General features: G+C 44.7%; 1 protein-coding gene across 5 annotated transcripts in view; it reads left to right on the top strand.

Annotated features, from left to right (window-relative positions):
- Positions 1 to 16,763, top strand: part of VAV1 (vav guanine nucleotide exchange factor 1) — a 141,390-nt gene that overhangs the window by 101,969 nt on the left and 22,658 nt on the right. For 4 of the 5 annotated variants that reach the window (XR_004537287.1, XM_033925316.1, XM_033925315.1 and 1 more), the window contains exons 20-21: positions 995 to 1,131; positions 15,780 to 15,845. Coding sequence is in view for 4 of the 5 variants with exons in the window: in XM_033925316.1 (XP_033781207.1) it covers positions 995 to 1,131; positions 15,780 to 15,845 (203 nt within the window). In the remaining variant the exon portion in view is untranslated. The remainder of the gene's footprint in view (positions 1 to 994; positions 1,132 to 15,779; positions 15,846 to 16,763) is intronic. The other variant, XM_033925317.1, reaches the window with a different exon arrangement.

The raw sequence follows: 16,763 nt of genomic DNA, 5'->3' as shown, positions 1-16,763 counted from the left end.
ATAATAACACACGTGCTTTAGAATATAGATATATTGCTGTTTCAGCCATGTTCACCATTATATTGGACAAACAGAGCCAGGATGTGAGCTCCAGGTTTATAAGTGTGTAAACCAGTGTTAGCAAGAACCTATATGCTCCCCCCCCCCCTTCCTTTGCATGGCATGTTATGTTCAAAGAGCCAATTAATTTTAAGAGGCTAAAATGTCAGATATTCAGCCACAGTTAACGGGATAAAGTTATGCACTGGCTTTGTGCATCTGTATGAAATTGGCAGATTTGAAAACTGCACAAAATGTACAAGTTAGATTTAACATAGCCACTTGTGTGACCATACTTAAGACTGGTTAACCCTGAATACTGTCTTAACGTACTAAATCTGACAGCCCTTCCCTACCCTGTTAAATCTGTGTGTACAGCATTCTTGTACTGACAGACATTAGATGTATGGAAGGCTAGTGGGGAGGGAGGGTAATAAGTTAAAGCCTCATAGAAATTATTTCACTAATAAATGATGGCAGATCCCATTATTCCTGTTCCAACCCTCATCCTGCCACTTTGTTCAGTTATCATCACCCCATGTCCAGTCACTCACTTTAGGGCCCAAACTTTCTTTATAAGTCCACCATGTCTGGTGCTCTCCTTTGATCCACCTCAGGGCACATTTGTCTGAGAAGACCTGCCGTCACTAAAACCATGCTGCCTCGGGTCTGGCAATCCACTGGACTCCAGAAACCTCACTGTCCTCTGTTTTAGAAGAATTGCCTTAACTTACTCACTACAGAAGCCTGTAGTTCCCCAAATCCTCCTTACTTCCATATCCACCCCTCTCTAGTCCTCCAGAACCGCACCTGACTCTAGAGAAGCTCCCCCTTTCCCTCACTCTAATGTGTAACCCCCCGAAACAGCTACTGAAACTTAGTTTGACTGTCACTGCTTGGTGCTACTGACTAGCAGGGTGCTTATCTATTTAATGTTTTCTTCTGGCCTCTCTAGGATTAACCAAAATGGAAGTTTTTCAGGAGTATTACGGACTGCCCCCTCCACCTGTAGCTTTCGGACCAACACTACGCCTGAATGTGGGAGACATTGTTGAACTCATAAAAGCCGATGCAGAGCAGACCTGGTGGGAGGTAAAGTCGAATGAAGGCAATGACTTAATTGAAAAAAGTTTGTAGAAAATCTTTTCCAGAGTCACTTCTCTTGGAACATAAGAGTTGCCATACTGGGAAAGACCGAAGATCCATCAAGCCCAGTAGAGGCCAACCCAAGATCCCAAAAGAGTAAAACAGATTTTATGCTGCCATTTTAATCCTAGAAATAAGCAGTGGATTTTCCCAAGTCCATCTTAATAACAGTCTATGGACTTTTCTTTTAGGGAATTTTCCGAATCTTTTTAAAACCCTGCTAAACTAACCTCTTTTACCTCAGTTTCATTTCTCTGATATCAGGAGCAATTACCACTTCATACACTATGAGAAGAGCAACCTAGTGGTGAAATATACATGCCACCTACTTCTCTGTGTGTGTTTAAATGACCCCAGGAAAACTCTGTATGACATTTCCAGACAAAGTTAAACAAGTTCCTGCTGAACCAGAATGTACACAGGTAAGGCTAGACTCAGTTAGGGCACTGGTCGTTGACCTAAGGGCCGCCGCAGGAGCGAACTGCTGGGCACGATGGACCACTGGTCTGACCAGCAGTGGCATTTCTTATGTTCTTAGGACACATTTGCTTGCATTTTAAAATGTCTAGCCCTCAACACATCATCTGGTGTGTCTCTGCTCACTGCAGGTAAATGAATGTTTTTATGCATCGTGGTTACTTTGATTTTACGTTTTGTTGTTTCATATATAAAACCAGTATGAATATGACTATTTCCCCTTTTAAATTTTAGGCTCCTACTCTGTTAAAATATATACAGTATTAGTGAATTTTTTTCAGCATCAGATTCTAAAAGCTTTGTTTATTGCCATTTAATTTTCTAATTTCACTTTTTCCCCTGGATTTTTTTTCTTTATTTCTCATTGCTCTATGTTGATCACTTTATTTTCTCTCTTTATTATTACAAAGACATTTCCTTTCAGTTCATAAGAACATAAGAATTGACATTGCTGGGTCAGACCAATGGTCCGTCGTGCCCAGCATCTCGCTCCCGTGGCGGCCCATAGGTCAAAGACCAGTGCCCGAGTCTAACCCTACCTGCTTACGTTCTGGTTCAGCAGGAACTTGTCAAACTTTGTCTTGAATCCCTGGAGGGTGTTTTCCCCTGTAACAGCCTCCGGAAGAGAATTCCAGTTTTCTACCACTCATTGGGTGAAGAAGAACTTTCTTACGTTTGTACGGAATCTATGCCCTTTTAACTTGAGAGTGCCCTCTCATTCTCTCTACCTTGGAGAGGGTGAACAACCTGTTTTTATCTACTAAGTCTATTCCCTTCATTATCGTTAATGTTTTGATCATGTCCCCTCTGTCTCCTCTTTTTAAGAGAGAAGAGGCCCAGTTTCTCTAATCTCTCATTGTACGGCAACTCCTCCAGCCCCTTAAACAAAATGGGAGAATTAGAGACAATAGCAAGACACGATGAACTGAAAATCATTGGCATAACAGAAACATGGTGGAAAGATGAAAACAAATGGGACACAATACTACAGGGATACAAACTATACAGAAGAGATAGAGTAGGGCAGAAAGGTAGAGGTATTGCCCTATATGTTCAGGATGGAGTAGAAACTGTTAGAGAGGCTACGACGGAAAGGACAGAGAAACTGGAGTCCCTCTGGATCAAGATTCCTAGACACTAGTGCTGCCCGATTCAGGAAAAAAAATTTTGAATCGATTCAGCCTATTGAATTGGTTTTTTGATTCGATTCGTTTTTCCTTCCCAGTTGGGTGTTTTTTTCAAACATCTGGTGGGTTTATTTTATAGCCTCTTCACCCCCTTTGCCTTCTCCTAACCACACTGGCGCTGTGGTGTAAACAAAATCAACAAACAAAAAAGACTTTTCCTCTCTCTGTTAAATCCTTGCTCACGTTTGCGGTCTAACACCAGCTCTGGCAGGATACACATTTCAAATCTGACAAATTGTAATCACAAAATAGAAAATAAAATTATTTTTCTTACCTTTTGTTGTCTGTTCATTATTCAAATTTTGTTGGTCCCAGGCTTTGGTTGTCTTCTGATAACTTGCTTGCCAGGGTCCTTCTTCTTTCTCTGTGCTAACCATCTACCTGCTATCTCTGTCCTCTGGCATCTTTCCTTTTTTCGTCTCCCTCCACAGATCCACCTTTTCTTAACTACCTTTTCATCCAGCATCTCTCCCTCCTTCCCCACCACCCCAGGGTCCACTATCTCTACCTTTCTTTTCTCAACTACCCTCCTATCCAGTATCTCTATCCCCCATCCACACCATCCCTTGTGTCCATCTTCTCTCCCTTTCTGTTCCTTCCCTCCCTAAATCCCATTGTCCATCATCTCTCTTCCTCTCCTCTATTTTTAGACCCATTATTTCTTCCTCCCCAAAGTCCATCATATGCACGTCTCTTTGAACCCCCCCCTTCCCTCCCTCCCTCTACTTCTACACCAGGGCCCCCTCCCTTGAAGGTCTGTTCCCCCCTGAAGGCCTGCACCCCACCCCTGAAGGCCTGTCTCCCCCCCCTTTGAAGGCTTGCCCCCTTGAAGGCCTGTCTCCACCCCGGAAGGCCTGCAAGTTCTCCCTGGCCTCCCATTGGTGTCTGGCTTCCCCCCTGGCCTTCCCGCACAGTTTACCTTTGAAGAGCAGCCTGCACAGAAGATCGCGGTGTTAGCGATGTTTGCAAACAGCTTCGGAGCTGTTTCCTCTGCCGCGGTCCCGCCCCTCCTCTGACATCAGAGGCAGGATCGTGGTGGAGGAAACAGCTCCGAAGCTTTTGCAAACATCGCTAACACCGCGATCTTCTGTGCAGGCTGCTCTTCAAAGGTAAACGGGTGCGGGGAAGCCAGACGCCAAAGGGGGGAAGCGGACGCCAGGGGGGGGACTGGACAGCAGCACTTCGCAACTGACCCTCCCCCCTTGCCCTCTAAAGCAGGTGCGGCAGAGGCTGGCCATCAAGAGCAGCGCTGCTGCTCCTGCTTTAGGGAGTGAGGGGGGGAGGGTCAGCCGAATCGGGAAGCCGTATTTATTTTAAATCGATTCGAATCGGGCAGCACTACTAGACACAATGGTGCAGACACAAAAATTGTCCTTTACTATCGACCCCCAGGACAAACGGAGGAGACAGACTCAGAAATGATAGAGGAAATTAAACAAGAATGTAAGACAGGTAATGTAATAATCATGGGAGACTTCAATTTCCCGGGGATAGACTGGAACCTGGGAACCTCAAACTGCGGCAAGGAGGCCAAGTTCCTGGAAGCGCTAGGGGACTGCTTCCTGGAACAAATGGTGGGACAGCTGATGAGAGGAAATGCCACCTTGGACTTGGTCCTAAATGGCATTATGGGACCGACAAAAGAAGTAGAAGTCACGGTCCCGCTGGGGACGAGCGATCACAACATGATCAACTTTAAACTTGACATCGGGAAAGGGAAACGTACCAAAACCTTAACCATGACCTTAAACTTTAAAAAGAGAAGATATGATAGCATGAGAGCCATGGTGAAACAACGGCTCAAGAAAAAGATGGACAAAGTTAAAACGGTTGATCAGGCATGGTCACTAATAAAAAATACTATCACGGAAGCACAAAATCTCTACATTCCGCAGATTTCCAAAGAAAGGAAAACTGGCATGGCTTACTAGAGAGGTGAAGAAAGCCATAAAAGAAAAGAAGGACTCCTGTAAAAAATGGAAACGCACAAAAACAACCAAAGCTTGGAACAAACACAAAGATGATCAGAAGAAATGTCACAAGGCGGTGAGGGATGCCAAAAAGGAATATGAGGAGAAAATAGCGCAAGAGGCCCAAAATTTCAAGCCCTTCTTTAGATACGTAAAAGGAAAATAACCTGCAAAAGAGGCGGTGGGACCGCTGGATGACCAGGGAAGAAAAGGGTACATCAAGGAAGACAAACAAATTGCAGACAGACTAAATTCCTTCTTTGCGTCTGTCTTCATGAAGGAGGACACTGCAACAATACCAGAAGTAGTGAAAATGTTCAAAGGAGTAATAGAGGACGGCCTCACCACAGTGGAAGTGGACTTGGACCAGATATACTAACAGATCGACAATCTTAAAAGCGACAAATCCCCTGGACCTGATGGAATTCACCTGAGAGTCTTAAAAGAACTGAAGGTTGAAATCGGAGAGCTTTTACAAAAACTTGCCAACCTGTCAATTAGAACTGGACAGATACCGGACGATTGGAAGATAGCGAACGTCACGCCAATTTTCAAAAAAGGATCAAAAGGAGAACCGGGCAACTACAGACCTGTGAGTCTTACGTCTGTCCCTGGAAAGATGGTTGAAGCACTGATTAAAGATAGCATAGTCTGGCACTTGGATACACACGACCTAATGAGAGCCAGTCAACATGGCTTCAGGAAAGGGAAATCATGTTTGCCGAATTTACTTCAATTTTTTGAGACTGTGAACAAACAAATTGATAGTGGAGGACCGGTGGACATAATTTACTTGGACTTCCAGAAAGCGTTCGACAAGGTTCCACATGAAAGACTTCTCAGGAAACTACAAAGCCATGAAATAGTAGGAGATATACTAAGATGGATAGGCAAATGGCTGGAGAACAGAAAGCAGAGAGTGGGCATAAATGGGAAGTTCTCAGACTGGGAGAAAGTGACTAGCGGTGTGCCCCAGGGCTTGGTACTTGGGCCCATTTTTTTAAATATTTTCATCAATGACCTAGAAGAAGGAACATCCAGTGAGATCATCAAGTTTGCAGATGACACAAAGCTATGCCGGGCAATCAGATCGCAGAAGGATAGCGAGGAACTCTTAGAGTGACTTGTGTCAGTTAGAGAAATGGGCGGAGAAATGGCAGATTAAGTTTAATGTGGAAAAGTGCAAAGTAATGCATTTAGGCAGAAAGAACAAGGAACACGAGTATAGAATGTCAGGTGCAACTCTGGGTAAGAGTGAACAAGAAAAGGACCTGTGTGTACTGATAGATAGGACCCTGAAACTGTCAGCACAATGTGCGGCAGCAGCAAAGAAAACAAATAGAATGTTAGGCATGATAAAGAAAGGAATCACGAGTAGATCGGAGAAAGTTATAATGCCGCTTTATAGAGCAATGGTCAGACCACACTTGGAATACTGTGTCCAACATTGGTCTCCCAACCTAAAGAAGGATACAAAACTGCCGGAGAGGATGCAGAGACGAGCAACGAAGCTAATAAAAGGTATGGAGAACTTGGAATACGAGGAACGACTTAGAGACTGGGATTGTTCTCCCTTGAGAAAAGGAGAGTGTGAGGGGATATGATCGAGACTTTCAAAATACTGAAAGGAATCGACAAAATAGAGCAGGAAAAAAAATTATTTACAATGTCTAATGTGACACGGACAAGAGGACATGGACTGAAGCTAAGGGGGGACAAGTCCAGGACAAATATCAGGAAGTTCTGCTTCACGCAACGAGTGGTGGACACCTGGAATGCTCTCCCAGAGGAGGTTATTGCGGAATCCACCATTCTAGGATTTAAAAGCAAATTAGATGCACATCTCCTTATGAGAGGCATAGAGGGATATGGGTGACTAAAATTACGCCAGGTGTACACCTGGCTGGGCCTCCATGTATGCGGATCACTGGAATTGATGGAACATAAGCAATGCCTCCGCTGGGTCAGACCTGAGGTCCATCATGCCCAGCAGTCCGCTCATGCGGCAGCCCAACAGGTCCAGGACCTGTGCAGTAATCCTCTATCTGTACCCCTCTATCCCCTTTTCCAGCAGGAAATTGTCCAATCCTTTCTTAAACCCCAGTACTGTGCTCTGCCCTATTACGCCCTCTGGAAGCGCATTCCAGGTGTCCACCACATGTTGGGTAAAGAAGAACTTTCTAGCATTTGTTTTGATTCTGTCCCCTTTCAACTTTCCGAATGCCCTCTTGTTCTTTTATTTTTTGAAAGTTTGAAGAATCTGTCCCTCTCCACTCTCTCTATGCCTTTCATGATCTTGTAAGTCTCTATCATATCCCCTCTAAGTCTCTTCTTCTCCAGGGAAGAGTCCCAGTTTCTCCAATCTCTCAGCGTATGAAAGGTATTCCATACTTTTTATCAGACCTGTTGCTCTCCTCTGAATCCTCTCGAGTAACGCCATATCCTTCTTAAGGTACGGCGACCAATATTGGACGAAGTACTCCAGATGCGGACGCACCATCGCCCGATACAACGGCAGGATAACTTATTTCGTTCTGGTTATAAAACCCTTCTTGATTATACCCAGCATTCTGTTCGCTCTCTTAGCAGCCGCTGTGCATTATGCATTGTGGCTTCATTGTTATGTCCACCATTACCCCCAAGTCCCTTTCTTGGGTACTCTCCTTCAATAACATCCCTCCCATCGTATAGCTGTACCTCGGGTTTCTGCTTCCCACATGTAGTACTTTACATTTCTCAAGATTGAACTTTATCTGCCATCTTGACGCCCATTCCCCTAGTTTGTTCAAGTCCCTTTGTAATTCTTTGCAGTCCTCCTTAGTCCGAGCTCCACTAAATAGTTTGGTGTCATCCGCAAATTTTATTATCTCACACTTCGTCCCTGTTTCTAGATCATTTGTAAATATATTAAATAGCAGCGGCCCCACTCGTGACCCTCCTCCAGTCCGAGTAGTGGCCCTTCACTCCTACCCTCTGTTTCCTACCAACCAACCAGTTTCTGATCCATCTATGTACGTCTCCTTCCACCCCATGGTTCTTCAGTTTCCGAAGTAGGCGTTCATGGGGTACCTTGTCAAAGGCTATTTGGAAATCTAGATATATGATGTCTATGGTGTCTCCTCTGTCCATCCGTTTGTTAATTCCTTCGAAGAAGTGCAATAAGTTCCTTCGAAGAAGTGCATTAAGTTCTCCCCTTGCAGAAACCATTTGGCTGGTTATCAGAAGTTTGTTTCTTTCAAAATGTTCATCGATGTTGTCTTTTATCAGTGCTTCCGCCATTTTCCCCAGAACCGAGGTCAGACTCACCGGTCTGTAGTTTCCCTGGTCACCTCTTGATCCCTTTTTAAAGATGAGTGTAACGTTGGCTATCTTCCAATCCTCCGGGATCACGCCTGTTTTCAGGGATAGATTGCAAATTTGCTGCAGTAGTTCTGCTCTCTCCTCCTTTAGTTCCTTCAGAACCCTTAGATGGATTCCGTCCAGACCCGGGGATTTGTCAGTTTTTAATTTTTCTAGCTGTCTGCGTACGTCTTCAAGGCTCATTCCATGGATGTTAATTTTTCTGCTGGATCTCCATTGAAGATTTGCTCAGATTCCGGTATGTTGAATGTGTCTTCATTTGTATATGCAGACGAAAAGAACACGTTAAGTCTTTCTGCTGCTTCTTTCTCCTCCTTCACCACTCCCTTCCTGTCTCCGTTGTCCAGCGGTCCCACCTCCTCCCTGGCTGCTTCTCTTTAACATATCTAAAGAACGGTTTGAAATTTCGTGCTTTCCTGGCTAGCCTGTCTTCATACTCTCTTTTTGCTTTTCGAACCACACGGTGACATTCTTTTTGATACTTCCTGTGCTCTTTCCAGTTTCCCTCAGTTTTGTCCTTTTTCCATTTCCTGAATGAAGTTTTCTTATTGCCTATCGCTTCCTTCACTGTTTTAGTTATCCATGCTGGGTCTTTTTGACTTTTTATGCAACCCTTTCTGAATCTGGGGGATATACATATTTTGCACCTCTCTCACCGTGTCCTTGAAAAAAGACCAGGCATGTTTTACCATTTGCCATTTTTTGGAAGTGTTCCTAAGTTTCTTCCTTACCATTTCTCTCATTGCTTTGTAGTTTCCTTTCCTGAAGTTGAAAGTTGTCGCTATGGTTCTCTTTCCTTTCGGTATTCCTACTTCAACCTTGAACTTGATCATATTATGATTACTGTTTCCCAACGGTCCCACTACTTCTACTTCCTTTGCAGGTCCCCTTAACCCATTTAGGATTAGATCCAGAGTGGCATTTCCTCTTGTTGGTTCTCTAACAAGCTGTTCCAGGAAGAAATCTTGTGTACCCTCTAGGAATTCTGTCTCCCTAGCGCATTTTGAGCTTCCAAGACTCCAGTCTATCCCGGGATAGTTGAAGTCTCCCATAATAACTGTGTTACCGCTTTTGCATTCTCGCTTCATCTCAGCTTCCATTTCTTCATCGACATCTGCGGTTTGCCCAGGTGGATGATAGTATAGGCCCATCTTTATTTCAGACCCTTTCCTTTCCGGTATTTTAACCCATAACAATTGCAGCTTGTTGGTCGTCTCTGCTATGTCTATTCTTGTCAATTGTATGCTTTCTTTTATGTATAGGGCTATTCCACCTCCTTTCTGTCCTGCCTTGTCTTGGCGATAGAGCTTGTACCCCGGCAGTGCTGTATCCCATTTGTTTTCTTCATTCCACCATGTTTCAGATACTCCAATGATGTCTAAGTCCTCTGCATTGACCATGGTTTCTAATTCCCCCATTTTGTTTCTTAGGCTCCTTGCATTAGTATATATGCAATTTAGATCCTGGTATTTTCTTGTCTTCATTTCCTTTCCCTGTGCTTCAGTCTTTAGTTTCTTCTCTTGTGCTACTAACCTCCTCTTCTGGGTTAGTCAACTCCTGTAATTTGTCCATTGTTTCTTCTCAGCCTTTTTTGCCCTTAGTATCTTCACGGGATATCTTCTTCCGAATCGTTGATGCTTGGTCGACTGTCAGCTTACCCCTTCTTCTTAGTTTAAAGCCTGTTCTATTCCTCTCCTGACGTTTGCTAGAAGTCTAGTTCCCGCCGCGCTCAGGTGCAGTCCATCTCTCCTGTAGAGCTTGCTCCAGAACGTTGTCCAGTTCCTCACAAAGTGGAACCCTTCTTCCTCACACCATCTCCTCATCCACGCATTTATTGATTGTAGTTCCTCCTGCCTTTTCACATCTGCCCTCGGTACTGGTAAGATCTCTGAGAACGCTATCTTCTGAGTCCTCATCTTCAGCTTCCTTCCCAGGATCTTGAACTCTTCTATCAGTGTGCTTCTTCTGTAGTCTCTCCTGCTGACATCATTCGTCCCGATGTGGATCATTACTGTGGTCGCTTCCGTCTACGCTCCTTCCAAGATCTTTCCAATTTTGTCGACGACATCCTTGGTTCTTGCTCCTGGGAGGGAGGTCACCAGTCGATCCTCTCTCCTTCCTGCTATGTGACTGTCCACATGCCTCAGGATCGAGTCTCCCACTAGGATCGCTGACTTTCCCTTCTTTAATTTTCGCTTCGGTCCTGTGGATTTATCATTTTTAAGCCTATCAATATGCCAGCCTACCTCTTCTAGACTAACCATCAACCCTGTCAGTTTCCCGTCTTCGGTTCCTGCGTATAGCCTGTCGGCTTCCGGTATGTTGTGTATATCCTCTTCGGTAAATACAGACGCAAAAAATGTGTTGTTTGTCGGCGATGGCTTTGTCCTTCTTTAGCATTCCCTTTATTCCATGGTAATCCAACGGCCCCACCGCTTCCTTTGCGGGTTGTTTCCCCTTAATATATGGAAAGAACGGCTTGAAGTTTTTTGCCTCCTTGGCTATTTTTTCCTCTTAGTCTCTTTTGTCCCTTCTTACCGCCTTATGGCACCAGCTTTGATGTTTGTGCTTTTTCCAGTTTTCATCCCTTTTTGACCTTTTCCATTCCTCGTGCGGTGTTCCTCTGTGGGTGTCTACTTTGAGGTCATCTGCTTCTTGTTCTCCCTTCCATGTTGGTGTTGATGTAACTTCAGCTTTCATCTGAAGTTCGTTCTCTTCCACCCTCCTCCTGTAGGCTTCCTCAATGAAGGTCTGATCCGGAGATGGCATTTCAGTCGTTCTTCTCTGTACCCTTTTGAGTAGTACTGTGTCCTTCTTCATGTACGGCGACCAATGCTGGACGCAGTAATCCAGGTGGGAGCGTACCATGGCATGATAACCTTCTCCGATATGTTCGTGATCCCCTTCTTAATCATTCCTAGCATTCTGTTTGCCCTTTTTGCCACCGCTGCACATTGTGCGGATGGCTTCATTGGCTTGTTAACCAGTACTCTCAAGTCTCTTTCCTGGGGGGTCTCTCCGAGTACTGCACCAGACATCCTGTATTCGTGTATAAGATTTTTGTTACCAACATGCATCACCTTACACTTATCCACGTTAAACCTCATTTGCCATATCTAAGCCCATTGCTCGAGCGTGTTTATGTCACATTGAAGATCTTAGCAATCTTTCTGCATCTTCACTACTCTGAATAACTTCATATCGTCTGCAAATTTAATCACCTCACTCGTTGTACTAATTTCCAGGTTGTTTATAAATATGTTGAAGAGCACGGTCCAAGCACCGAACCCTGCGCCACTCCACTGGTGACGCTTTTCCAGTCCGAGTATTGTCCATTTACCCCCACTCTGTTTCCTATCCGCCAACCAGTTTTTAATCCACGTGAGTATTTCACCCTCGATACCATGGCTCGCAATTTTTCGAAGCAGTCGTTCATGCGTGACCTTATCAAACGCCTTCTGAAAATCCAGATATACAATGTCGACCGGGTCACCCTTGTCTATCTGCCTGTTTACTCCCTCGAAGAAGTGCAGCAAGTTCGTCAAGCAAGATCTTCCTTTGCTGAAGCCGAGCTGGCTGGTCCTCATCAGATTGTGTCCGTCAAGGTGATCAATGATGCGGTCCTTTATCAGCGCCTCTACCATCTTTCCCAGTATCAAAGTCAGACTCACCGGTCTGTAGTTTCCCAGATTTCCCCTCGATCCTTTCTTGAAGATTGGCGTCACATTTGCCACTTTCCAATCTTCTGGAATCCTTCTTGATTCGATGGACCGATTGTCTATTAGTTGAAGCAGTTCAGCTTTAACCCCTCTCAGTTCCTTGATTACCCTCAGCTGGATGCCATCCAGTCCTGTGGATTTATCATTTTTAAGCCTATCAATATGCCTGCATACCTCTTCTAGACTAACCGTCAACCCTGTCAGTTTCCCGTCTTTGGTTACTGCGTATAACCTGTCGGCTTCTGGTATGTTATGTATATCCTCTTCGGTAAGTAGACGCAAAAAATGTGTTCAGTTTGTCGGCGATGGCTTTGTCCTTTTTTAGCACTCCCTTTATTCCATGGTAATCCAACGGCCCCACCGCTTCCTTTGCGGGTTGTTTCCCCTTAATATATGGAAAGAACGGCTTGAGGTTTTTTGCCTCCTTGGCTATTTTTTCCTCGTAGTCTCTTTTGGCCCCTCTTACCGCCTTATGGCATCTGCTTTGATGTTTATGCTTTTTCCAGTTTTCGTCCCTTTTTGACCTTTTCCATTCCTTAAACGAAGTCTTCTTGTCTTTGATCGCTTCCTTCACCGCTACAGTGAGCCACGCCGGTTCCTTGTTCTTTTTCCTCTTGGATCCCTTGTTGATATGTGGTATATATAGATTTTGTGCCTCGGTGACTGTGCTTTCTTAATCTTCTACCCCATCACGAGTCTCATCCCTTCGTAATTCCCTTTTCGGAAGTTCAGTGCCTTGGCCGTCATTTGGATCAATGTTTTGCCCCTGTGTCCATATTGTGATCACTGCTTCCCAGCGTCCCTTCTACTTCTACACCTTGTGCCGGTCCCCGTAGTCCATTTAGAATTAAGCCCAGAATTGTATTTCCTCTCATATTTTCCTTGACAAGTTGTTCCAAGAAGCAATCGCCTACAGCATCCAGGAACTTGGCCCCCTACCGCAGCCAGAGGTGACTAGGTTCCAGTCTATCCCTCGATAATTGAAGTTGCCCATGATAACTGATTTGCCTCCCTTGCATTTAATCTCATCCATCATTTCTCCATCAGTTTCTTCGGACTGCCCTGGGGATCAGTAGTAGATGTTGATCTTCATTTCTGTTCCATTTGCTTCCGGAATTTTGGCCCATAGAGACTCTACCTTATTTTTCATTTCCGGCGTGTTCTCTCCAGTAGACTCAATTCCCTCTTTGACGTATAGGGCAATACCCCCACCTTTTTGACCTTCTCTGTCTCTGCGGTATAGTTTGTATCCTGGTAGCACAGTGTCCCTGACGTTTTCCTGGTTCCACCATGTTTCCGTGATGCCGATGATGTCTAGGTTATCTTTTTGTGCCATAGCTTCCAATTCCTCCATCTTATTCCTTAGGCTCCTTGCGTTCATGTACATACACTTGAATTTGCAGCCTGTTACTTTCTTGCATTTCCTTCCTTCTTGTGTTCCTTTCGATCCGTCAGGATTTCTGTCTTGTCTATGATGGTGAGTCTTCCCTGCAATCTTCTTGCACGGTATCCTCTGGGTATACCGTTTCCCGAACCATTGACTCTTGTTTGACTGTTGGTTTTCCCCTTCTTCCTAGTTAAAAAACTTCTCAATTTCTCACTTGATGTTGCTTGCAAGTAGCATCGTTTCATCTCCACTGAGGTGGAGTCCATTCTTCCTGTATAGCTTGCTCTTCCTCCAGAATGTCATCCAGTTGCGCACAAAGTGGAATCCTTCCTCACACCAGCGCCTAATCCACGTGTTCACTGCTTGCAGCTCCGTCTGCCTCTTCTCATCAGCCCTGGGTACCGGCAGGATTTCTGAGAATGCTATCCTCGGCGTTCTGGTTTTCAGCTTCCCTCCTAGCATCTGGAACTGGTCCTTCAGTGCTTCACTGCTGTAGTTCCTGTTGCTCACGTTGTTTGTCCCCCACGTGGATCACCACCGCCGTATCTTCCTCTTCCACGCTGTCAATGATCCTGTTGATGCGGCTCACTATATCTTCTACCATGGCTCCCGGTAGGCAGGTCACCAGCCGATCCTGCCTTCCTCTCACTATGTGACTGTTGACTTGTCTGATGGAGTCCCCCATGACGATTGCTGTTCTCTATCTTCTCTTGTCTCTCTAGCCGCAGGTCCATGACCCTGGTGTATGTCCATCTCTCCAGGCATAGGTCCTTGTCCTTTTTGCACTTCCATCTTCCCTCATCCTGGCGTTGGCTTGCACCGGACTCGTCTTATTGTGGGTTCCCTCCGCTGTTTCTAGGTCTCGCTGCTGTGTCATCTAATTCTTCCTTGTGGTTGTCCTCCTGGTGGTCTTCACTCAGTCTTTACTTGGCAGTTCCACTGTTGTTGGTGATTTTCCACGGCCTCCCTGTATGCCTCCTCGATGAACTTCTCTAACTCCCGGATTTCTTCATCTATGGTTTCCTCTGTCTTGAAGTTTTCGGCCTCTCTGTCCTTCTAGTTCCAGTATTCTGCCTTCCAGGAGTCTGACTTGCTTCTTCAGGTTCTCCAATTCCTCGCATTGAGTGCATACATAAGACCGCCTCCCAGAGGGGAGATAGTCATATATATGGCAAACAGTGCAGAAAACTGGGTAGCTCAACATCCTGCTTGTCTGCTGCTTCTATTGCTCTCCGTTTGCCGGTCTGCCATCTGAAGTGGCTTCTCCCTGTTTCCCAATATGCCTTCTTACACTTTGTCTGAAGTGGCTTCTGCTTGTGTAGGATTCTGTGTAGCCTCCTTGATGTTACTGTGAAGTCCCTCTCCTGTTTTTAAACCTGTTACCCTTGCTTGCTTGTGTGTCCTCTGTATCTGCTGTGGTTGCCCTCTGCTCTTCTTGCTGTGACTCGTCCTTTCTTAAGGCCCTTCGCAAAGATGCTCTCGGTAAGGCGATCGCCTTTAACGCTTGCCTTCGACGCGCGCCGAATGGCTGAGCACCATTGGCCCCTCCCCTTTTAAGGCGGAGCTCCGGATCTGGGTTCTTCTCATTTCAGTCTTCATCCCCTGAAATCTTATAACAGGAAGCCTGAGATGCCTAAAGAGTCTCTGTTTTCTTCCCCATCTGCTATTATAAAATAGATTCCTATATGCATCTTTACAGCTGATCCAAAGATGCAGTGACCGAGTGTTTGCTAGGGGGAGAAATTTTGTACAAGTCAACATTTATGTGCCAAAATGGCAGATGCTAAACGCTGTTCCATGACAGAGCGCACAGGCACAATTATAGGATAAAGCATACGTCAGGCATTTATGCATGGTCTATGGCGGGTGTACATGTACACACCTGAAGGTTGCATTTTAACGCATAACTTAATTGCATGCTAACTTGGAACCACCAAATCGTCACCCACACCCCCCCTCACAGTTGCATACTCTAGAATTTATACACAAGCTTTTACAGCGCAAATGTTGGCCAATTAGTGCCAGCTAATACCAATTATCAAATAATTAAATTGTGTGCATAGCTGCCAACATTCTACACCATACGTGTACACAGTATTGTAGAATTTGTGATAACATGAACTCACATGGGCTCTCTAGGGGCATAAAAATTACCTGCACATTATAAATGAAAACCACTTTGATTGCACCACAGAAAGGCGGTAGATCAAATTCTCCCTTACACCAAAATGTGAATGAGGGGTAACATTGACTCATGTATATCTCAACGGTGGTTGGTTCATTTGGTTTTCTTATTGAGAAAATTGTACAGATGAACTTATGGCCCTCTGGAAAGCATTATTTGATACAGGGTGCCTGGTTTCATTGTATTTTCAATTGCTCTTCCTGGGTTACACATAGTGAGGTCTAACCATTCAAAAGTACAGAGCTTGCATTTGGAAATACAGCAATGAAAACTGCTCAGAAATGATCGTGTCTGTTTTCTTTCCGGTAGGGTAGAAATACTTCCACAAATGAAGTTGGCTGTTTCCCATGTACCAAAGTGAAACCGTATATTAGTGTAAGTGCACAAATCCATGAGTATAGACTTGTTAAATGAACAGCATTTTTAAAATTATCTAACCAAGGATGTTGCAAGGTATTTAAATATCCAGAGTACAGGCACATAGACCCTGTCCTGCCCTGAGATTTTGAGTTAAAAAATCATGATAGGCCTCCTTTCATCAAGTACGGTAATTTAAAAACGTAATAGGCATCTGGCCCGGTGGCCCAGTATTCAGAAAGTGTTTTAAGAGATGTCTTTGCCTTTAATTTCTTACCATAGCAATTCCTGAATGTCTACCCTTTCACTCAATTGTATACAGCACTTTCTCATACATATAATTTATTGCAGAGGAAAGGTGGTGTATGAAATGAAGATAACCATAACTGTATCACAAACACTTACCGATCCACTCTTTCATGAAAATCTGGCTCCCAGAAGCACTCAGACAAACCTGCCACAATTCATCCTACAATTCACAAAGGATCGATTTTTCCCCTTTCCCCCTCCATGGCTCCTGTACACTTCCTTCTCTTGATACTAACTTTTCCCCAGGGCGGTCTGATCCTCCCCCCTCCCCTCCCTGTTACTATCTATTCACTCCACTACCTCTCCGAGTAGAAGCAGTTTACCATCCCACTGATAAGTTCCTTTCTTTCTTTTTCACTGACTTTGATTCCTGGCCTTCCTTCTTTCTTGAACCTTCATCTCCTTCTCTCATTCTTGGTGATTTTAACATTCATGCTGATGCCTCTGACTCTTCTAGCCTTAACATCCTTATTCAATCCGTGCTTCACCATTCCTATGCACCAGAATGGTCTCTGCCTTGATCGTGACAAATTCTCCAACTGCTCCATTACAAATTTCTCCACTCTGACCAACATCTGATAACTTTCACTTTTCATCACCCTCCCCCCAGATCTGGATTTAGGAATT

This window comes from Geotrypetes seraphini, chromosome 16 (genome assembly GCF_902459505.1).
Source record: "Geotrypetes seraphini chromosome 16, aGeoSer1.1, whole genome shotgun sequence".
NCBI lineage: Eukaryota > Metazoa > Chordata > Amphibia > Gymnophiona > Dermophiidae > Geotrypetes > Geotrypetes seraphini.
This window is presented reverse-complemented; position numbering and strand designations above follow the sequence as displayed.